This window comes from Bufo gargarizans, chromosome 1 (assembly GCF_014858855.1).
Source record: "Bufo gargarizans isolate SCDJY-AF-19 chromosome 1, ASM1485885v1, whole genome shotgun sequence".
NCBI classification, from domain to species: domain Eukaryota; kingdom Metazoa; phylum Chordata; class Amphibia; order Anura; family Bufonidae; genus Bufo; species Bufo gargarizans.
Window position 1 is genome coordinate 272,224,097 of NC_058080.1, and position 22,960 is coordinate 272,247,056.

General features: G+C 44.0%; 1 protein-coding gene across 6 annotated transcripts in view; it reads left to right on the forward strand.

Moving 5' to 3' along the window:
• Positions 1-22,960, forward strand: part of USO1 (USO1 vesicle transport factor) — a 58,520-nt gene that overhangs the window by 18,907 nt on the left and 16,653 nt on the right. For 3 of the 6 annotated variants that reach the window (XM_044303162.1, XM_044303179.1, XM_044303187.1), the window contains 11 exons: positions 614-669; positions 5,572-5,692; positions 6,463-6,641; positions 8,116-8,256; positions 9,556-9,644; positions 9,933-10,087; positions 11,392-11,597; positions 14,043-14,063; positions 19,998-20,108; positions 20,690-20,808; positions 21,058-21,239. In XM_044303162.1, the coding sequence (XP_044159097.1) occupies positions 614-669; positions 5,572-5,692; positions 6,463-6,641; positions 8,116-8,256; positions 9,556-9,644; positions 9,933-10,087; positions 11,392-11,597; positions 14,043-14,063; positions 19,998-20,108; positions 20,690-20,808; positions 21,058-21,239 (1,380 nt within the window). The remainder of the gene's footprint in view (positions 1-613; positions 670-5,571; positions 5,693-6,462; positions 6,642-8,115; positions 8,257-9,555; positions 9,645-9,932; positions 10,088-11,391; positions 11,598-14,042; positions 14,064-19,997; positions 20,109-20,689; positions 20,809-21,057; positions 21,240-22,960) is intronic. The other 3 variants (XM_044303170.1, XM_044303196.1, XM_044303203.1) reach the window with 1 other exon arrangement.

The window sequence follows — 22,960 nt, forward strand, 5'->3', positions numbered from 1 at the left end:
TTTTGAATGAAAGGTAGCTTTTGGATAATAACATGGATAGGAAGATATGTTGTGTGGGGGTAAATAGATTAGATAAAACCTATTTTATGAAGTGGGACAACCCCTTTAAAGCTCTTCTGTCAGCATGATCAACCCTGTTAAATCAGGTAGAGTTGACCATCCTAAGTAAAGTGATACCCTCCTTTTGTCTGTAGGGACAGGAGTCAGCACACAGGGTTAGATAAGAGTTCTAGCCCTATCAGTCAAAAGGCAAAGTGGAGTGCACAGAGCGCAAGGGCGTACTATTAGCGGTGCTCCAAGCCCTATGGCCAGCCCCTTGTTCCTCAAAGTAGGACATTTGCGTAAATATAAAAAGTTATGTATCGCTGCAGCTATTGACCCTAGAGACAAGAGAATGGTATAATAGTATTCAGCATGATCAACTCTACCAGGCCTGGTTAAATAGGGTTGATCATGCTGATGTTCTTTAATAGCACCCAAAGTGCAAATTTAAGGGCTGAAGAGAAATACATCAGTAGCGATTGTTCAACTTGTATCGCATAATAAATCTTGGTTTGTGACCAATGTTATTTTATGTATTTTTAAATTGTATGATGATTTTTTTTTTTTTCAGGTGTTTCCAGGCTTATGGATTTGCTTGATGACTCTAGAGAAGTTATCCGTAACGACGTAAGTCAAACACTAAATGCCATTCTGGATCCAGACTTCTGTCCCCCTATCCTGAGGCATAGCTAACTGGAGGTGTCTCCAGGACCACACTGTTTGTACCTGTTTTTGATAGTCCACATTTTCTTGGAGTATAGTTTTTATGGTTTCTGTGTCTTTTGGGAAGCACTGATATACCTTCAAACAACTTGTTTATATTATTTGTTCCCTTGCTATTTAAAGATGATATATATATATATATATATTTTTTTTTTTTTTAAGTGCTAGACAGATGTATGAAATGAAGAAAAAATCCACACTTATAATAATCCAATCGCTCCCATCCCTTCTGGCCCTGCAGTGGTCAAGTGCATCATTGGTACATGACTACTGGAGAGCAGTGATTTGCTGTGGTGGTCACGTGAAATTTAAAGGGATTGTCTCACTTCAGCATATGGCATTTATCATGTAGACAAAGTTAATACAAGGCACTTACTAATGTATTGTGATTGTCCATATTGCTTTATTTCCTATTATGCCCCATGATAGCAACTGTGAGAGATCCTCCCCCTTCCGGACAGGAAACAGGAACTTCCCAGATCTTTAAAAGGGTCCTCTGTACTCCACTGCTCAGTTTCTTCCAGTTTCTTGTCCGTAGGACAGGGGATGGTTCTTTCCCAGGTCTATTAGGGGGTTGCAGTACCTCTAGGGTAATTACCTTAGGCCTAGTGGAGGTACCGGATGGCGTAAGTCTCCACTAGGAGCCGTTGTAAAGCCCGGTCGTTCCCTCTTCATTATGCCATGGGGGGATCCCTGGTGGCCACCTCGTACCCTTCGGTCTGCGGCCAGCGAAGAGGGGGGAGAAGTCATCCTCTCCTCGTGGTTATCGGCAGGCCTGTTCCGGGCGCACGGGAAGTGACACGTGCGTTCCACCTGAACAGGAAGGGGAGGGGCCAAGAAACATGTTGGGGGGTGCGCGACCTTTTTGAAGAGGGGACGCCGGACAGCCAGCATGGAAAGAAGCAGCACAGCAGCAGCCTTTGATCAAGCGGCCAGATCTTCCTTCCAAAAGCGCACTGAATGGAACAAATGGAAACCAAAACACCAGTGTGAAAGTAGCCTTACCCCCAAAGCTTGTTGTCAACCCTGTCTGGATAAATTGGTAGCGGAAGAATCACCATCCTTACTCCAGAATATTCAGGATTTAGTCAAAATGGAGGTTCGTTCCTCTGTGTAAAAAATTTAAAAAGTCACTTCCAGGTTCGTCCAAACATAGGAAAACTCAGGTGATTGAATGTGACACTACTAGAGGAAGAAAAAGAGTCTAGATCCAGACGAAAAGTAATTTTTGAGAGTCTGAGACCAAGAAAAGCAAGAGTATTCCCCATTCAGGATTGCATTAAAGAACTAGTTAAACGTGAATGGGACAAACCGGATAAAAAGTTCTTTATCCCTAGAGCTGTTAAATGAAAATACACATTTAATGATGAAGAAATTGTGGCCTGACAGGATGTCCCTAGGGTAGACACCCCGGTAGCAAAAGTGAATAAAAGATCAGCACTTCCATTTGAAGATCTAGGATCCCTTAAGGATCTGATGGATAAGAGAGCAGACGCCTATCTAAGAAAAAATTGGGAGGTATCCACATTGTCTTTTAAGCCTAATATCTCAACGACCTCAGTGGCCAGATCGCTTAAAGTCTGGTTAGGAGAATTAGAATGACATATTGTGAATAAAACCCCAAGAGAACAACTACTGGAGGCGATGCCTACCATGCTAAAGGCAGTAGATTTTATTTCAGACGCCTCGGCGGATGCACTAAGGTTATTGGCTAGAGCAGCTGCATTATCTAACTCTGCCAGGAGATCCCTCTGGTTGAACGGATGGAAGGGTGATGTGGCATCCAAATCTAAATTATGTGCCCTCCCTTGCCAGGGAAATTTCTTGTTCGGGTCAGCATTGGATGACATACTGCACAAGGTGTCGGATAGAAAAAAGGGATTTCCAGTACCAGCTTTTCCCAAACAAAAAAAAAAAGCCATTTCGTGGGTGGAGAGAAAAGATTTGGCTTTGGGGACCAAAAGAAAAGTAGTGATTGGAGAAGTAGCAAATCAAAGGGTTTGTTGTTCAAATCCAAACCTCAAACCCCAAATGTGTCTCAGCAATGACGCTAGACTTCAGGTGGGCGGTCGTCTTTCTTTATTTTCTCAAGCCTGGCAAAATATCACAAGTGCCTGGATTAAAAAATATTTTAAAGGAAGGTTACCGCCTAGATTTCAAAAAGCTTCCACCAAAAAGATTAAAAACATTGGGGGGTGACACACTGCTTTATATCAACATTAACCAAAGCTGGTTTATGCTTTTCACCCTCTCGGCCTATTACTCAGGGTAATTCCGAAGATCAGGAGGAAGGAGGCAACAGTGATCTGAATAGCTCCATTCTGGCTGAAAAGAGTATGGTTTGCCTGGTTAAGGAGGTTATCTCTTTCGGATCCCTGGATACTGCTGGGGACTTGCTGTATCAGGGCCCTCTACGTCATCCGGAAGTAAAGAAGTTACACTTAACTGCCTGGATTTTGAGGGGGAGTTCTTTAAAGCCAGGGGTCTGTCAGAACAAGCGGTAGAAACTTTACTAGGTAGTAGAAAGGAGGTTACCTCTAACATTTATTTTAGGGTTTGGAAGACCTTTGTTCAATTTTCAGGGTCAGGCCTAGATCTGGTATCGCCACCAAATATTCCTTTCATTTTAGATTTTCTACAGGAGGGTCTTAACAAAAAATTAAAACCTAGCACTCTAAAAGTCCAGATTTCTGCCCTCTGCACTATTTGACTTCAGGTTGGCTACCCATCCCTGGATTAAGAGGTTTATTAAAGCGTCATCCAAGTTATTCCCTTCTGTTAAGGCCAAGACAGCTCCCTTGGGATCTTAATATAGTACTTTCTAGGTTAACCAAAAGTCCATTTGAGCCCATAGAGTGTATTTCCTTAAGAATGTTGTCTTACAAGACTGCATTTCTGGTGGCTGTTACATCTGTTAGACGAGTGGGGGAGCTTTCTGCCTTATCCGCCTCTCCACCTTATACCTTGGTACTGGAAGATAATAGGATAGTGTTTAAACCAGACCCTGCTTTTCTGCCAAAGGTTCTCTCGGATTTTCATAGATCCCAGGAAATAGTTCTCCCCTCTTTTTGTCAAAATCCCAAAAGCGAAGATGAGGAGACATTTCATACACTTGATGTGAGGAGATGTGTCTGTAGATACTTAGAGTCAACAAGGGAGTGTAGGAAAGACTCTCAACTTTTCGTTCAGTTCCAGGGTGTAAACAGAGGGTTAAAAGTTACAAGTCGCACTTTAGCCAGTTGAATTATGAAGACAATAGGCTTGGCCTATTCTCTGGCAGGTCTCCAGGTTTCTACGGGATTCTCGGCCCATTATACGAGAGCAGTGGCATCATGTTGGGCAGAGAAGGGGTGTGCCACCATTGACCAAAATTGTAGAGCTGCAACCGGGAGCTCTCCGACCACGTTTTACAAACATTACAGATTGGACTTATTGTCTGCTTAGGACCTGTCCTTTGGGAGAAAGGTGCTGCAGGCTGTAGTCCCACCCTAAAATTATCTAGTCTAATCTCTTGCAGGTGCTCTCATGGGGCGTAATGGAAATACATTGATTACTCTTACCGGTAATCTGTTTTCCATGAGCCCATGACAGCACCTACATTATTCCCCTCCCCAAAAGATTTATAAATTGACATATATATTTTGTTTCATAGAAGTTATCTTAAAAGAGGAGATATGCTGAATGGCATATATTTAAGATATTTATGTATGAGGTCTTAAGTTTCACTGTGTATAGGTGTTTTGGCGGTCCTAGGAATCTTGTTACAAACTGAGCAGTGGAGTACAGAGGACCCTTTTAAAGATCTGGGAAGTTCCTGTTTCCTGTCTGGACGGGGAAGGATCTCTCATAGGTGCTGTCATGGGCTCATGGATTACCGGTAAGAGTAATCAATGCATTTATGGCTAAACTCATTATATATTATACTTATTAACTTATTATATACTCATCAGATTATACACTGCTCATTTCCATGGTTATAACCACCCTTCAATCCAGCATTGGTGGGCGTGCTTGCACATTATAGGAAAAAGTGCTGGCCTATGGGTGCTCCTATGGTGACGGCTACCAGAGAAGCCAGTGCTTTTTTCTGTAGTGTGTAAGCACGGGCCACCAATTCTGTATTGCAGGGTGGTCGTAACCATGGAAATGAGCAGTGTATAATGTGATGGAAAAATTAATCCAGCCAGCAAAGGGGGCAATATGGATAATAACAATACATTAGTAAGTGCCTTGTATTAACTTTATCTACATGATAAATGCAACTTGCTGAAGTGAGACAACCCCTTTTAATGAGTATTTTTGTTCACAATGTGCATCCTTTTAAAGGGGTTGTAGAGTGAAGTAATGTTGATGACCTATCCTCATGATACATCATCAGTATCAGATTAGTGGGGGTCCAACTCCCAGCACCCCGCCGATCAGTTGTTTGAAGGGATCGTGATGCTTTCTTTTCACAGTCTACCTGTGCATTATCTATTTTGCAAGGCGGCACAGTGTAATTACAGATGCTCCGTTCCATTAAAGGGAATGAAAAAGTGAGCAATATTGACCCTGCCCGACGGGACCCCTTCAAACAGCGGACCGCCAGGAGTGCTGAGCGTCGGACCCCCGCTGATCTGATATTAATGACCCATCCTGAGGATAGCTCATCAGTATCGTTACACTGCCCCTTTAAGTAAATTCTGTTGTGTTACCTGTGCTGAGCCTCCATGTAATAATAGCGTAGACTTCTCGTGTTCGCTATAATAATCCGCTGTCAGTGATAGCCTGACATGGGCTTGCTCAGCAATCTGTTTTGTACTACAGGGCCTTCTGTTACTACAGCAATTGACAAAAAGCAATGCCGCCATACAGAAAATTGTAGCTTTTGAAAATGCTTTTGAGAGACTCCTTGACATCATAACTGAAGAAGGAAGCAGCGACGGTGGTAAGTGTGGGCAGTCATATAGTCAGCCAAGGATTTGGGGCACATAGCAACCAGTCATAGGGCAACTTTCATTTTTCAAGAGCAGAATCTGAAGTGAAAGCTGTACAGTGACTGGTTGCAAGGAAGAGAACCGTTCTGCTAAACGGCTTTCAGAACTCTGCCCCTTTTATTCTTAGAGGGTTTCTATCACTAGAATTTTCAGTATTAAACTGGGTGACATTAGCGATGTGCTAATGTCAGCGGCACCTAACTCTGCTATTCTAATGATTATCCGTGCCCCCGTTACTGTAGAATTCTTACTTTTATCATATGTAAATGAGCCTCGGGGGGGGGGGGGGGGTGTTGCTCCTGCACTTAGAGGCTCCCGTCTCCCACCTCAAGGCATCGTTCGCATCCTTCTGCGTGTCCTGGGGAAATCTTGCACCGTTCGGTATTCTGCGCAGGAGCGCTGAGGGAAGGGCGCTCGCAGGCTGCCAGCTTCCTCACCGCGCCTGCACAGAATACCGAAGGGCGTGGGATTTCCCCAGGACACGCAGAAGGATGTGAACGATAGAGAGACTTTGGTTTCCCCTCGCCTCGTTGACAACCACAGGGGGGGTGACACAAAATGGAGTCTCAGAGCAGGTACTTTACCTTCACACTTTCTGATCCAATCTATCACGTGGCTACTTCACTAGGATGTATGTTATCGCCATTCATTATGCTTTCTGATGATTATTGTTAGTAGAGGCTTGTTAAGGGTTCCTTTTCTTGTACTGTTTGTTGCATAGGTATTGTAGTTGAAGATTGCCTCCTGCTGCTCCAAAATCTCCTGAAGAATAACAACTCCAATCAAAACTTCTTTAAAGAGGGCTCCTACATCCAGCGTATGAAGCCATGGTTTGAAGTGAGGGATGACAACTCAGGCTGGTCTGCCCAGAAAGTAACAAATCTTCATTTGATGCTGCAGGTATTAATGCTAGTTAATGTGTGCCATGGGTGGCTGGGTATTCCTCCATTTTGACCTATGTGGATGTCATGTTTGTGCACATCCTCTGTGCCCACGTTCTCACCAGCTGGAGGGAAGATGTGATTGGCTAATGGTTTTATAAGGACCTAGTGAACTTTCCTTGTAGTTGTCGAGCATTAAAGGGGTTGTCCCATATTTAAAAGTTATCCCTTATCCACAGAATAGGGGACAAGTAGCTGATCAGACTGCTTGAACCCTCGACGATCTCAATAACAGGGGTCCCCACACTTGTAACAACTCGCACAATGAAAGGTGCTAGACCACGTAAGACATACCCAAATATCACGTTATTGTAATACATCAAATAGATTGTTAAAATCCAGTCAGTGCAAAGCAATTCATAGCGTACACAAGAAATGCATGCAAAATAAAGTGCCAGATATACTGGTAATAAGGAGCATCGCCCTTGCTATAGGACAGGGCTGGCCAACCTGCGGCTCTCCAGCTGTTGTAAAACTACAAATCCTACCATGCCCTGCTGTAGGCTGATAGCTGTAGGCTGTCAAGGCATGCTGGGAGTTGTAGTTTTGCAACAGCTGGAGAGCCTCAGGTTGGCCATCCCTGCTATAGGATAAAGCCAAAAAGTGCATCAGACCACTCGCCAAAAAGCGTAGAGACGGGCAGGTGTTCAGCAGTATGTATGGAGATAGTATGTAATAGAATGTATAGAGAACATCAGTTTTATAAGATCACTAAAATATGCCATCACTGTATAATTTGTGGCGGTCCAACCTCTAAAAGCCCCCCCACCCCCCTCCTCCCAAGAACGAAAGGCATCACTTCTCTGATTTTTTTTTAAATGTTTTTTTTGTACACAGCAGACCTGACTGCGCTGTGTACTGTAGTTGCCCCCATGCTGCAGTTCTCTGTACACTGGGCGACACAGTACAAATCACGATCTGTCCCACCGTCATAAAGCAATGCCATTTCCTAGCAATGTAACAACACTTCATAAGATCAGAATATCCCTTTAAGAAGGTTAAACAAGAAAAAGTCCCAAATTTGCTTAATCCATAAGGATGAAATAATATCAATAATAATAATCAAAGATATGCCATACATTCAGGAGCTTTTTTTCTGTAATAATCTGATAATCGAGTGTCTGATCTGGCTCATGTCTCAGGATTTCACCTGTGTGCGCAGGATAGGTAGAAGTGTCTGATCAGTGGGGGCCCAACAGCAGAGTACAGTGATCGCCTATCTCTGGCAGTGCCCTAGAGATAATAGAGCACACGCTGTGCCATTTATATAGGGAGACACATGATCCCCTTCTCATGATGAGACACATATTCCCTGGACTTATCTTATATGAGCTGTCAGCCTCCACAAAAGTGGTGGAAGTCGGAGCACCTGTTTTATGTTAAATGTGGAGGTTTACAAAATTTGACCAGTAATTGCTATTTCCCTTTTGCAGCTTGTAAGGGTCCTGGTATCTCCAGGGAATCCTCCAGGGGCCACTAGCAGTTGCCAGAAGTTCATGTATCAGTGTGGTTTGCTGCAGCAGCTCTGCATCATCTTGATGGCGACGGGGGTCCCTGCTGACATTTTAACAGAAGTAAGTATCTTCACACACAGACATCTTAATATGACTAAAAGAGGCACGCTTTAGTCTCAGACTCTTTTTTGCTGTTGTGCTTTAAAGTGATGTTCTAGGATTTTAATATTGATGTCGTATCCTCTGGATAGGTCATTAATATTTGATCGGTGCCGGTCTGACAACCTCCACCCAAGTCGATCAACTGTCTCATACTAGCTGCAGCTCCCTCCATTGTGCAGTAACCAGCTGCATCCACTTCACAATGGACGGAGCGGTGTAGTTACGGCGCCGACTTCTGATGCCAGAGCTACTGCAGAACATTGGGTCAGATTGGCTATTGATGGTCTATTCTGAGGATAGGCCATCAGTATTCAATCTTGGAATATCCCTTTAAGCTGACTATACACATGAGATAGCAGTCAGCAAACCACTTGTTCAGCCGCTAGATGTCTTTCCTAGCCTCCCACACATACTCATGCTTGGTTGAGCGTGAATGGGAGAGGAGAGAAAGCTGCTGTCAGCCTCCTGGCAGGGACTTATGTCCCTACTAATTAAAGGATCAGGCTCTGAAATCCAAAATGCCGATTCTTATCTTAACATTAGCCTCCACAGACATGAAGGTATTAGTCTGTAAGTGGAAGAATGGCAGCAACAATTATGTAAATGAAGCCTAAAATAATGACTCAGAAAAAGTGATAAATATAAGATTACTGGGACCTACACGGATGACTGAAATTGGGGTCTTCACTCTTTCATTCCTCTTGACTTCATGACCAGGGGAGCCAGTTTTAGTGATAACATCTTTAGGGTCCATTCACACGTCCGCAAAATGGGTCCCCATCCATTCCTGCGGAACAGGTGCGGACCCATTCATTTTCAATGGGGCCAGAATGTGCTGTCCGGATCCGCAATTGCGGACAAGAAAAGGCATTTTCTATGAGAGTGCCGGTGATGTGCAGTCCGCAAAATGCGGTACGCACATTGCCGGTGTCCGTGTTTTTCAAATTGCGGATCCGCAAAACCCATACGGACGTGTGAATGGACCCTTACTGTGTGTTACATGTCTTCACTATTGCCATTGAATGCAAGCATTGTTACCATCCAGAGGCTGAAAACAGTGCAAACCTAATACTTCTCATCGCTGCTGGTTTGCTACAATGAATCAGGTCCAGACAATCATCTCTGCCTGAGCTGTGCTTTCTGTATTATGCAGAAATGAACCCTATTGATAAGTAATTACATATATTGTGCAGTTATTTTTTTGGCTGACTTTTCACATTTAAACTGAGCATTGATATCTTCCATTGCCTTCTAAAGACCATAAACACCGTCTCCGAGGTCATCAGAGGCAGCCAAGTTAATCAGGACTACTTTGCATCTGTAAATGCTCCATCAAATCCTCCAAGGTAATCTTACATTGTGATTAGTCTTTCTGCTTGGCACATAAAGAGGTGACCTTTAAGAGTCTTTCTAAGATAAGAACACGTTGGCTGACCCGCCATCACTACACAGTCAGCATTTCCTTGCTCCGATGCTCCACTTGCCTGCACCGTGCAGGATAAGGTCGCGGTGACGCTCCACATCACTATGCTAGGCAGAGACCTCCGCCTGGCAGGGAGCCCGCTTAGATATTGTGTTACTATCTGCCTTCACATGCTTCTAATTTCTTGTTTCTTCCTCTTGTTTCCATGAAGGCCTGCCATTGTGGTGCTTCTTATGTCCATGGTGAATGAAAGGCAGCCGTTTGTCCTGAGATGTGCCGTTCTTTACTGTTTCCAGTGCTTCCTTTACAAGAACCAGAAGGGTCAAGGAGAAATTGTAGCCACTCTCCTCCCTTCAACTATTGACGGTAGAGCCTCTTTTGTGCATTTATTTCTGGATAATTGACCCTTCCCTGAAGCAGCAGTTTACTTCATGGCGCATCATATAATAGACTTCTGGATATGCTACAAAAGACTGATCAGTGGACTCTGGGGCTCACAGATCCAGAGAAGCGGAAGTGACAGCTCATACATTAAAGGGAATCTGTCACCAGTTTTATGGTGTCCTCAAGAAGGGCAACATAACCTAGTGACAGATCCCCTTAGCAAAATGCTGGGTCACTTTCTTTAATTCTCCCAGCCATTTTGTCAAAATCAGCGCATGCGGGTGAGTCCCCATATTCATGAGCTCCCGGCTTTCCCCGCCCACCCGCTGCTGATTCCTATGGGAAAAAGAACTGTCAATCAGAGGCAGGTGGGCGGGAATAACCTTCAGCTCATGAATATGGGGACTCTGGCATGTGCTGGAGCTGTAAGGATTTAAAAGTGAGGGCAGCAGAAAACTGCTGACATACTCCCTTTAAAGGGAATTTGTCACCAGTTTTACGCATCTAGGTTTTAAAGGGAACCTGTCACAGGGATTTTGTGTATAAAGCGGAGGACATGGGTTGCTAGATGGCTGCTAGCACATCTGCAATACCCAGTCCCCATAGCTCTGTGTGCTTTTTATTGTGTATTGTGGATGTGCTAGCGGCCATCTAGCAACCCATGTCCTCAGCTCTATACCCAAAATCCCGGTGACAGGTTCCCTTTAATGCATGTTTGTGAGTCCTGATATTCATGAGCTTCTGGCTTTCTCCGTAAACTCCCCTAGCCACCACTGATTGACCAAAATTTTTTTTTTCCAACTGAATTAGCCGCACGGGGCTGACAAAATCAGGAGCTCATGAATATTCAGGGTTATATACTCAATGAGACCTGGCATCTGTATGCTTGGGTTTTGGCTTGCTGTAACATTGGTCAGATCCCACCATTAAGACATTTGCATCATATCATATCCACATTATCTATCTCTCTCTTATCTATCTATCTACCTATTCTATCTATCCATCGATCCAGAATAATTGCCTGGATGGATATAAAGCCACCGTATGAATTTGGGAAGGCATGAGGTGCGCTTTGCCCAGTGCTGTATAGTTTGTGTAAACCAGCGTCTGTTTCATATCTTAGACTCGTTTGACAATAATCGGTTGCTTTCTTAGTGGGCTTTGTTTCTTACGGTTATATTTTATCTAGTGCAAAGGTGAAATCCCAAAAATCTGCTGATCATGGTTGTGGTTGAACTGCTACAGGGAACAGATGGTTGCACATTAATGTCTGTCTCTTTTCACAGCCACTTCACTGTCGGCCGGACAGCTACTCTGCGGAGGTCTCTTTTCCACAGATTCTCTCTCAAACTGGTGTGCCGCCGTGGCCTTGGCTCATGCATTGTTAGAGAATCCTACACAGAAAGAGCAATTGCTCAGAGTCCAGCTGGCGACCAGTATTGGCAATCCACCGGTATCTCTACTGCAGCAGTGTACCAACATCTTGGCACAGGTATGAGCATTCCCATGGCATCTGAAATCATGTGAAGCAGTGCTTCTACTAACAGTATGATGACTCATATTCGTTCTAGTGATTCTTAACAGTGCTTCATCTGAAGGCAGTAGGACAGTCCATCTGAAGTAGAGATCAGTATTTAGGAAAGCCGTGTGGTGCTGACCCTAGATTTGCACCCTAATACTTTGCGCCTTTCTGACCACTGAAGTCAGACACCTTTTAGCTGTATCGGGGGTCCATATGAAATACTGTGTGTGGTCAGAGTTTGGGGATGGGAGTGCACACTTTTCCATACACTCCCCGTATATTCCGTTTTTAGAGGGATTTGAGTGACTAACCAAAAATTGGCTCCTGGTATATTACTTGGGTTGTACAAGATTTAAATGAGGGTGTGCCGTTCACCCAGAAATGGCACCACTCTTGTCCACGTGTTGTGTCTGGTATTACAGCTCGGCGACATTCACTTGACTTAATTTATACTGAGATGGAATATCTCTGGAAAAAGTTGACTTTTTGGACACCCCCTTTAAAGTGACCTTCCAGTAACTACGGAACGCGGACAGAACACTTGCATGGTGCCATGCTTTTCATCTTTTTGGCTGCAGATCCGTCAGTTACCGGGATCCTCTTCTGCCGTCCAAGATGGCCGCACAGCTTCTCAGACTGCCTGAGGCACACTATGCATTTGGTAGCCCTTGGATCGGCCAGCACTACTCACATGAACAGTGCTGGCCGATCTAAGAGCAGGGCTGGACAAGTAAGTGTTCCGTTATTTCCCCAGTTAATCAGATTTTTTTTCTTGAACTGGAGGGTCGCTTTAATTATCAATATTTAGGGGACCTTTACTTTATAGACACTTTGTATATCAAGCCCATCCATGAATAAAAGATACCGGACATGTTAATTCGTGGATGCCTTTCTTCTAAACCAGGCATGCTCAACCTGCGGCCCTCCACCTGTTGTAAAACTACAACTCCCACAATGTCTTGCTGTAGGCTGATAGCTGTAGGCTGTTCGGGCATGCTGGGAGTTGTAGTTTTGCAACAGCTGGAGAGCCGCAGGTTGAGCATGCCTGTTCTAAACCAACGCATGTAGCCAGTTGCCTGTGCTCTGTTCAATTACATTTTTTAATAAACCCTGAGAACCCTTTGTGTTATTACTCAACCAAATTCACGTTTATCAACTACCATTCTCAGAAACATGATACACTCTTATCATTCGGCTATCCATGACCATAAATCTGTTTACGGTATACTACCAGCAATGCCCAGCAGAACATGTAACCACCACTGACAACATACTAGCCTCTCAAGCCTTCCTCTCCTCTCCAAGTTTTCCTGTTCACTACATTCCCTTCTGTAGGCTAGTGCGAGCCACAAGAGCAAAGGCCACAGTGCAAGCGCAGAACATACACTGAAGCACTAGCCCATAGAAGGGAGGGTAGTGCGCTGGCACCGGAAAACATGGAGAGGGCACCTGCACAAGATTTGGAAGTGCAGCACATTGACGTCAAGGGAGAGGGGAGGAGTGGAAATTGGGTAGAAAAGGCAGGTTTGGGCACTTTCAAAAGGAAAGTCCGCCCGCTGGGCACGTTGAGATGGATTTGCATATGAGCAATGACTTCACATCCTGGAGACATACAGGTAGGTTGGCAGTGGTGGTTACATGTTCTGTTGGACATTGCTAGTAGTATAAAATGTGAAAAGTGGGTGACACATTCCCCTTAAAGGGCATCTGTCAGCGGATTTGTACCTATGACACTGGCTGACCTGTTACATGTGCACTTGGCAGCTGAAGGCATCTGTGTTGGTCCCATGTACATATGTGCCCACATTGCTGAGAAAAATGATGTTTTAACATATGCAAATGAGCCTCTAGGAGCAATGGAGGCTTTGCCCTTACACCTAGAGGCTCTGCTCTCTCTGCAACTGCACTTTGACAGGGCCAGGCAGTGTAAACGTGATCATGCCTGGCCCTGACTCCTAAAGTCCTGCCGTGCGCTTCAGTATCTGCCATAGGCACAGTACAGCAAAAAGGCTCATAGTACAGAAGAGAAGTGCCAACCAGCCTATTTCCTGCGCCTCCGTTGCTCCTAGAGGCTCACTTACATATAATAAAACATCATTTTTCTCAGCAATGAGGACACATATGAACATGAGACCAACACAGATGTCTTCAGCTGCCAAGTGCACATGTAACAGGTCAGCCAGTGTCATAGGTACAAAACTGCTGACAGATGCCCTGTAATCTGTGTAAACTGCCTGACATAATTTCTGTGAAAGTCTAGTCTGTGTTATTTGTACTCCTCTAGACATGGGGGTGAGGGGTGACTGTGCCATTGTGTTTTTTGGGATAAATTCCACTACAAATATTATGAGTGCCATAAGAAGAATTCCAAAAAGCATTTTGAAAGAAATTAAATGTCTGACATATAATTTGCAGGGTGATAAGCTCAACAGACGGGTATGTATACGTTGGCACTGCTTGCTGCCACCCCAGGGCTTCTTTGACTTGCTTTTTCAATATGGGTTTTGTTTTTTGTTTTTTTATTTAACCTTTTAAATAACTGCTCTGAAGTGACTCACAAGTTCTCTTTTCTGCTGTGGTATTCCATCATAGGGTGCTGGGCTCATCACTGGTGCTTACAGGACGCAGCATGACCTCTCCATGATTCTGGCCTTCATGTCTTCTCAAACCAGGAGAGATGGAGGGGGCACTTAAATACCTATTATGGGTGTCTTTTATTATTTAGTTTGCATCTTTAAAGCCACAAAACAAATCTCGTTCCAATGTCCTTCACATCTTCTTTTTCCCTGAGGATGAATTGAATGTCAAAATTCATCTTTTTCTGTCTTGTTCTTGATGTATCTCTATGCAAATCTTTGCTTCAGTGTGAGTCAGCCTTGTTCTAAGATGCTACCTTCCAGCATTACATGCAAGTGATGCCTATCTTTGCCCAAGTCCAGAAAGATTGCTTAAAGGGGTTGTCCGGGACCAAATTTTAAAAATTTTGTACTCACAATGTACATCTAAATAAAGGTGCCTCTGTATATTTTCAGCTATTTTCGCTACTTCCATGTGGCTCCAACGGTCCCCCACTCATTGTTTATATAGCTGTTTATCTTTACCTGACTTCCGGCTGCACTGCCCTGTGGGTCCTGGGGCAGCGCGGCATCAGGTGGTTACAGCTGTCTCTCTGCTCCGCTGTAACTCCGCCCCCTCATCAATATTCACCTCCATTCATTCTGAAGCTCACCAGACTGGGGGGGGGGGCTTAGCAGAATACCAAGGGGCGGGGCTTAGTGGGTTGTCAAGGAACGGGATGGCGGCCAGCCGCTGTAACTCTGCCCGTCATCAATATTCACCTCCATTCATTTGCTGCCAGTGACGTCACCGGGCTCCCTGAGCAGTGGGAGAGGAAGCTTTGCTCGCCTGCAAGGGACCCGGTACGTCACTGAGGAGAAGAAACCAGTAACTTCCGGCCATGAATTTCAAAGATAAAAACGGGGCTGCAGAAATCTGTGCCAAAGGTACTACCTGCTTGTATGTAATGTGTATGCCACATTTGTACTATTAGAGCAATGTCCCCAATCCCGGACAACCCCTTTTAGCTCGGCATTACAGTGCCCCACTATTGCCCATATGTCTATGCCATTCCATTCTAAAGATGACCATTCGTTCCCCTCGCAGCACCGCACTATTTCAGTGGTCTTATTGTCTGCACTGTGATCTTGCTTGGCTGGCTGGAAACTATGGACATTTTTAAGAATGAAAGTTTTTACCAAAGAGAAGAGGTGTAGAAATTGTGCCCACTAGGCAAGATTAACTGGCTCCTTTTCAGTCTGTGAGTTCTCCTCTTGTGGATTGAAAGGCTTTCAGGAATTTTAATCTTGATTGATCTGTCGGATAGGCCATGGATATTAGATCACTGGAGGTCCTACTATCTGCTGTCTGAAGGAGATGTTGCTCTCCATTGAACTCTGCAGGCTATTAGATGTTTACAGTACTCCATCATCTAACCCCCCTCCCCCCATCAGCCCTCGACCCCCCCCCCCCATCTACCCCAGCATACATTTAGATGTTATTTATTCCTGCAGCTCTAATGCTCTGATGATCACTGATCAGTAGATGACTCAAGTCAAGCAGCCCCCCCCCCCCCCCCCCATCCAGCGCGGCCGGCAGGCACGGCAGCAGCAGCAACGTGGTCAGTGGCTTGCCTGCTGCCCAGAGGCTGGAGCCTCCCCAGGCTCTGTGTTAGCCCAGCCCTGCCTGAGAGAGCTGCACCCCATCAATCGAATATCCTAAGGATAAGGAAATCCAGGATAACCTCTTTAATTACCTTGAGAATCCCATAGGCAGTTGTCTGAGAAAAGCTGTTCCTCTAATAATCCTTTTGGAAATGTATGAATATATGAATGGATAACCAGGTGTTACCATTCCCTTGCCAAGAGTCTCCCTAGACTCTTATTACACAGGGTCAGACTGTGTTAGGATGCTCGCAACTGACAACTGCAGTAGTAACACCCAGTTGTCAATGGCTCCAGAATTTTGCCATGGTAACTGCAAGTATTTGCATGGCAGGTCCTCTTTAAATTCCATTTTTGAAGCTCTTCCAGTGGACACTAGGTGATTTTGAGGGGTCAAAAAAAAAAAAAAAACAGCATTTCCACCACAGGTTTTTTTGAATTTTGTATGGTCCAATTACTGTATTTTCTGTATTCAGTGGGTTAGTACAATTACTAAATTGCAAATGGTAGGACCTTGGAGTTTCCTGTCTACAGACAGTCCAATATAACAGTAGTCTGTTAAAATCAAGTCTTTTCCAGTTTCATGTGGATTTGCTCACCACATCCACTTGTCCAGAGAAGTCCTTTCATCCTCATCTGCCTCCGTGTTTCTAGCCGAGGCTCTGTACTCCACTCCGCTGTATGGGTCATCAATTGGGTGAAACTTCCTGTGCATCCAAGTCCTCCAGATGACCACTTTCCAGGTCCCCTTTACTTTTGTGGTATATAAAGAAATGAGAAAAGAAGGGTTCTGATAAAAAAAAAAAAAACATGCAGTGTACCCACTCCTTTTTTTTTACTTGCAAAATTAATTTCTTGTACACAAGCATATGAGTAAAAAGCACGGTTTGTACCTTACCGGCTTCACCTTATGGCACTGAAGAAGGGGGCACTGATGAAGCTGGAAGTCAAAGCCACCTGAGCTCCAATAGTGTTTTTTTACTGATGTGCTTGTGTGCAATTTGGTTGTGGTGATACAAATCATGTTGTGTTTTTTTTTTTATTTTTTTTTTTAATTCTCATAACATTTTGCAGTGGAAAAAATGTTTCTTTTTTTTAGTACATTTTAATGTTTCACTTTTTTATTTATTTAGTCTTGGCAGTGGACCAGGTGATTCCTCGTATAATACACTGCAATACTTCATAGTACAGTGTACTATTAGCACCTCCCTCTGTCTAAGGGCTCATCCACACGATCGTATGTATTTTGCGGTCCGCAAAAAAGCAGATCTGGCAAAAATATGGATGACGTCCGTGTACATTCCGTATTTTGCAGAACAGAACAGCTGGCCTCTAATAGAACAGTACTATACTTGTCCATAATGCGGACAATAATGAGACGTATTCTGTTTTTTTTTTGCGGAACGGACATATGGCGTGCACACGGAGTAACTTCCATTTATTTTTTATTTTTTTGCGGACCATTGATATGAATGGTTCCACATACGGTCCTGCTTTGATGTAGTAGTCACCATTGCCTGCAGCATATAAGCGGTAAATAACTGGGATCAGAGTTTAGTAGGGTGTCAGCTGACACATGCTGCTGATAGCGCTAGCCTGCTTCGTGTTAAAGGGGTACTCCGATTGTTTGAAGTTATCCCCTGTCCACCGATAATCCCGGTGATTCCCCCACCAATCAAGAGAGTGAGGTCCCCTGCTGCCTCCCTGAAATGAACTGAGCAGTCCAGCGTCCGGAAATAGCCAAGTACAGTTATCTCCAGAACTCCCATAGAAATTAATGGAGCAGCTACATGCATTTGTGGCCAGGGGGTTTGCAGGGGGTACGGGTCCCTCGTGATCGGTGGAAGTCCCAGCGTTAGGGCCCCAACTTATCTAATAATTGTTCCCTATCCTATTCAAACAACCTTTAGGACCATTCACCAGTACCATCAATGTAGGTGGAGGGGTGAGAGAAGTGCCACCAAAAAGGAAGTAGAAACATTTTCAATGTATACATCACTACTGTATTTATTGGTTGTTTTGACTGAAGAAGCCCTGTTAATTTCTTTCAATAGATTTCTAAAATTGACTTGCACTAACCTCTTTGTAATTGTTTTGCTGTTGCATTTTGGGGTTATCTAAACTATGTGCTAACTTTGCTGCTGGAATTTGTGAATTAAGACATGTCACTGAAAGTCCATGCATGCTGTGAGTGCTTTAGTTTTCATTGTGTCCAGAGAAGACTGTCTACTATCTTCTATAATACTTTATATTTTATCAATTTGGTTGCTGATGGTATAAATATAAAGGTATATTCAGAACCTGTCAAAATGATCTTCCAATATTCTAGATAGATAATAGATCACTTTGATAGAACTTGTGATCTCAATGGTTTCCAGAATGAAGATTTTAGAATGGTGATTTAACCCTATTTCCCCTAAAATTCTGGTCTGTAACGGTGTAGTGGCAACTACTAGAAGTGAAGAAATGTTCATGCCTATGTCATGACTTGTACAAAATTCCAAAAAAATAAAAAATCAAAGAACATGGGACTAGCTTTACTTAGAAGAACAGCAAGTTCCCAGCAGGATTCATGCAAGAAAGCCAAGTGCCACACGGGATCTTGCAGAAGTGCAAAATACGGGTGGAGAGCCGCTCACATATTATTTGAGGGTTGGCCTATCTTTATAATAATTGTCTATAAGGTGCAAGTCATACAGTTGTGTGCAATGCGCCAAACAGACTTTTTGGTCCCACCCATATTAATAGATCTGCCCGGGTTATAAAAATAAGGTAAGCTGCCTCTCCCTCATTCTGATAAAAGCATCTGCAGCACTGAAGTGGTTTTCCAGGATTTATATGTCGATGTCCTATTCTCAGGATGGGTCAGATGAGTTGGGGGTCTGACTCCCAGCACACACTCCGATCATATGTCTGAAGAGGCTGCAGAACCCCTCTGAGTGTCTTAGTGGCCTCTTCCTAGGCCAGTGATGTCATGTTCATCCGTCACATGGCCTAGGAGCAGCATAGTCCTATTTGCATAAATGATCCTGAGCTGCAATACCAAGGATAACAACTATACAATGTATGGCGCTGTGCTTGGTAAGCTTTTAGGAGGCTATGTCACTGCAGTGAGTGCTGCAGCCTCCTTCAGAACACCTAATTGTTGGGGGTGCCAGGAGCCGGACCTCCGCCAATCTGATATTGATGACCCAACCTGACGATAGGTCCTCAATATCGAATTCCTGGAAAGCTCCTTTATGAAGGCAACACCTGTTCATACTCCCTTTTAGGAAATGTGGACATCATAAAGGGAGCTCTCCCACTTGAGACCCCCTTTTTGAGCCACAGTGGAAAGCCGTTCTGTAAAAGTGATTCCTGTTCTGCCAGACTTGAGATGTCCAATGGGCACCATGTAACACTGCATTTCCAAATGCCTAGCCTGCACCATCTTCTCCGACAAAAACATCAGCTGGTTGCCCGGTGGTACCTATGATGATCAGCTGATTGACGTGCAGAAAGCATAAGGAAGGGGATTAATTCATCTGATCGGTAGCAGTGCCATTAGTTGAGTCCCCATTGATCAGATATTGGTGGCCTACCTTAAGGCTGGTCACACATTAGATATACACATACACGTTCCGCTCAGGCAAACGTGCATATGTTATCAATAGAACGGGGAATTGCAGCTGTATGAGCAGGAGCAATCTCAGCAGCAATCATTCATCACTATATAGTGGAGGAGATTGCTGCATGGAAACGCAGTTCTCACCTCCTATGATGAGCAGGCAGGTATTGGGAGCAAACGGTTCACTTACAATACTTTCCTGCCCAGGCCGCTGACAGACACCTGGTGGCAGCTTATCTCCCTTGAGAAGAAAAGGATCAGGCATGTGGAAATTCAAGTTTGGACACCCCTGTACACATTAGATGGTCAGCTGAAATTGTCGGGGGCAGCCGTAATTCTTCTAATGTGTGTGGCCTGATTAAAGGGTTTCCATTGTGCAGTATTAAATATTTTTTTTTTTTTTTTAATACAACTTGAAACCGTTAAGTGTATCCACGAGGCAGAAAACAGTGGGAGGGGGACATTTACTTGCAAGGCTTGTTATATATACACCACTCAACAAATTGTTGGCATGATTTTATACATCGTCTTCCGTTTCTGCAGGGTAGTAAAGTGCAGACCAGAGTTGGACTGTTAATGTTGCTGTGCACTTGGTTAACCAACTGTCCCATTGCGGTTACACATTTTCTACACAACGCAGCTAATGTGCCTTTTGTATCCTTTTATTACAAATCATGTATTACCTATCCAAAGATGATAAATCTTTGATCGCTTGGGAGTCCTACCTCTGGGACCCCTGCAAGTTCCAAGAACAGGGATCCCCGAGTTCAGTGTGTGAAAGTAATGGTAGTGCGTGTGACCTCTGCTCCACTCACTGTCTACAGCACTCAGCGGTCTGGTGGCCACACTTGCACACTACTGCTCCTGTCACACAAGGGACTCGGGACCTCATTCTTGTGACTGGTTGGGTTTGCATTATATTATCATTGTTATGCCAAAACATTTTTCATACTGAAAATACTAACTTTTTATGATGTTCATAAAATGGACACTGAAAAGTAGTCTATAATCTGAACAGTAATAAAAATAAGTGACTGATGTCCATGTTCCTCAGACCTTCCCCAGAGATGTACACAGAACTATAGAGCCTCATAGTCAGATCTAGAATGAGCACCAAACCCAGATCTTCCACATGACCAAACCTCAGGCAGAGTGTTACTCTTCACTTTAAAGTACCACTAAAAGGTAGCAATGTCTTCTTTCTTGAGAAATCTTCTTCCTTAGTGGACATCCAGCTCACAGCGCAGATATCGGAGAACCTTGGAGAAGAGGAGCAGCTTGTTCAGGGCTTGTGTGCCCTGCTCCTAGGAATCTGCATTTACTATACCGATAACTCGCTTGAAAACAATACCAAGTAAGTGTGTAACAAAGTCCTCCTTTTTCCTCATACGCCGATCGCTTATTCACTTCTTCTAATAGTTAGTATGGTTTGTATGTTCACACACAATATCCGCGTCTATCAGGTGCATTAAAAGAAGAGGATAGTAGAAACCTCTGCCTTATTGCCGAGGGAGATTTTCATTAGAGTTTTGTGGGTGTATAAATCCAATTGTGGTACCATATGCTGTCTGTTAACCTCACTACATTGGCTCTTTTTCTTTAGAGAGAAGTTGAAGCAATTGATAGAAAAAAGAATAGGGAAGGAAATCTTTATTGAAAAGCTGAGCTTCATCACAAAGCATGAATTCTATTCAAAGGCTGCTCAGAAACCCCAACCAAGTTTCTCCAGTCCTGACCACATGATGTTTGATCACGAGTTCACCAAATTAGTTAAGGAATTAGAGGGTAAGATACCAATCCATATTGTTTATATATCTATCATCTATCTCATATCCATCATCTATCTCATATCCATCATCTATCTCATATCCATCATCTATCTCATATCCATCATCTATCTCATATCCATCATCTATCTCATATCCATCATCTATCTCATATCCATCATCTATCTCATATCCATCATCTATCTCATATCCATCATCTATCTCATATCCATCATCTATCTCATATCCATCATCTATCTCATATCCATCATCTATCTCATATCCATCATCTATCTCGACTGGAAACTCCATTTCAATATGATGCAGAGTAGGTTGAGACTTAAAGGGACTTGCACTTTATCCTGTTTCCACATTTGTATATGTATATCTGTTTTTTAATGATAATACAATACATTTTGATATATGTACTGGTATTTTGGTACTTAATTTTGTTGAGTTGAGTAATATGTAGACGAAGTACACCTGTGTACGCACTTGCTATATTGATCCAGTTGAATAGGGGTTATCCCATGACTAATGTAAAAAATTCTAATCAGACATCATATAGTACATGACAAAGCTAGAACCAGCCCTGTACCTCACATGGATCCAGAGATCTCCCCATTCAATGCTCTGCTAGATTGATGTCAAGCTGACAGCTGAAGGGGAGTGTCTTCTCTGCTGCAGATAAGGGGGCGTGTCCATGCTCTCCCTATCCCAGCTCAGGAGCCAGTTGAAGGATGAAACTGAGCATGTGCGGCCATCTCAGTGAGCAGGTCAAAGAAATAAGAAAAAAGCAAACAGCAGGTGGCGCTACTCAGATACAGTTTAGGCTACTTTCACACCTGCGTTCGGGTGTCCGCTTGTGAGCTCCGTTTGAAGGGGCTCACAAGCGGCCCTGAACGCAGCCGTCTGGCCCTAATGCATTCTCAGTGGAGGTGGATCCACTGAGAATGCATCCGTCTGCCAGCGCTCAGCCTCCGCTCCGCTCAGTGAGCGGACACCTGAACGCTGCAAGCAGCGTTCGGGTGTCCGCCTGGCCGTGCGGAGGCGAGCAGATCCGTTCCGACTTATAATGGAAGTCAATGGGGACGGATCCGCTTGAAGATGACACCATATGGCTCAATCTTCAAGCGGATCCGTCCCCCATTGACTTTCATTATAAGTCGGAACGGATCTGCTCAGGCTACTTTCACACTTAGAAATTTTTCTAAGTTATAATGCAGACGGATCCGTTCTGAACGGATGCAAACGTCTGCATTATAGGAGCGGATCCGTCTGATGAAACATGACGGACCCGCTCCGAACGCTAGTGTGAAAGTAGCCTTAATAACTCAGTGGGGGAGATTTATTAAACTGGTGTAAAGTAGAACTGGCTTAGTTGCCCATAGCAACCAATCAGATTCCACCTTTTATTTTTCTCAGCTCCTTTGGAAAATGAAAGGTGGAATCTCCCCCAGTGTCTAAACTAAATTTTTAATAACACACAATTCCAAAAGTATTCAGGTCCAGGTGCTGGTTTTTAAACTGTAGGACATTTTTTGTGGGACAACCCCTTTAACTCTCAATTCACTGCTTATATTCCTCTCACTGAAGTTGTCTGGGGATGGGGGAGGAGAAGAGGAGCTGCTGCAGATAGGCAGAGAGAGTGTTTGTAAGTGACTTACCATCTTATTTAAGTGCAGGATTCCCCCCTAAACTACCAAGTACTGCTTTATAACGTCCTCCATTAGTGCTGCA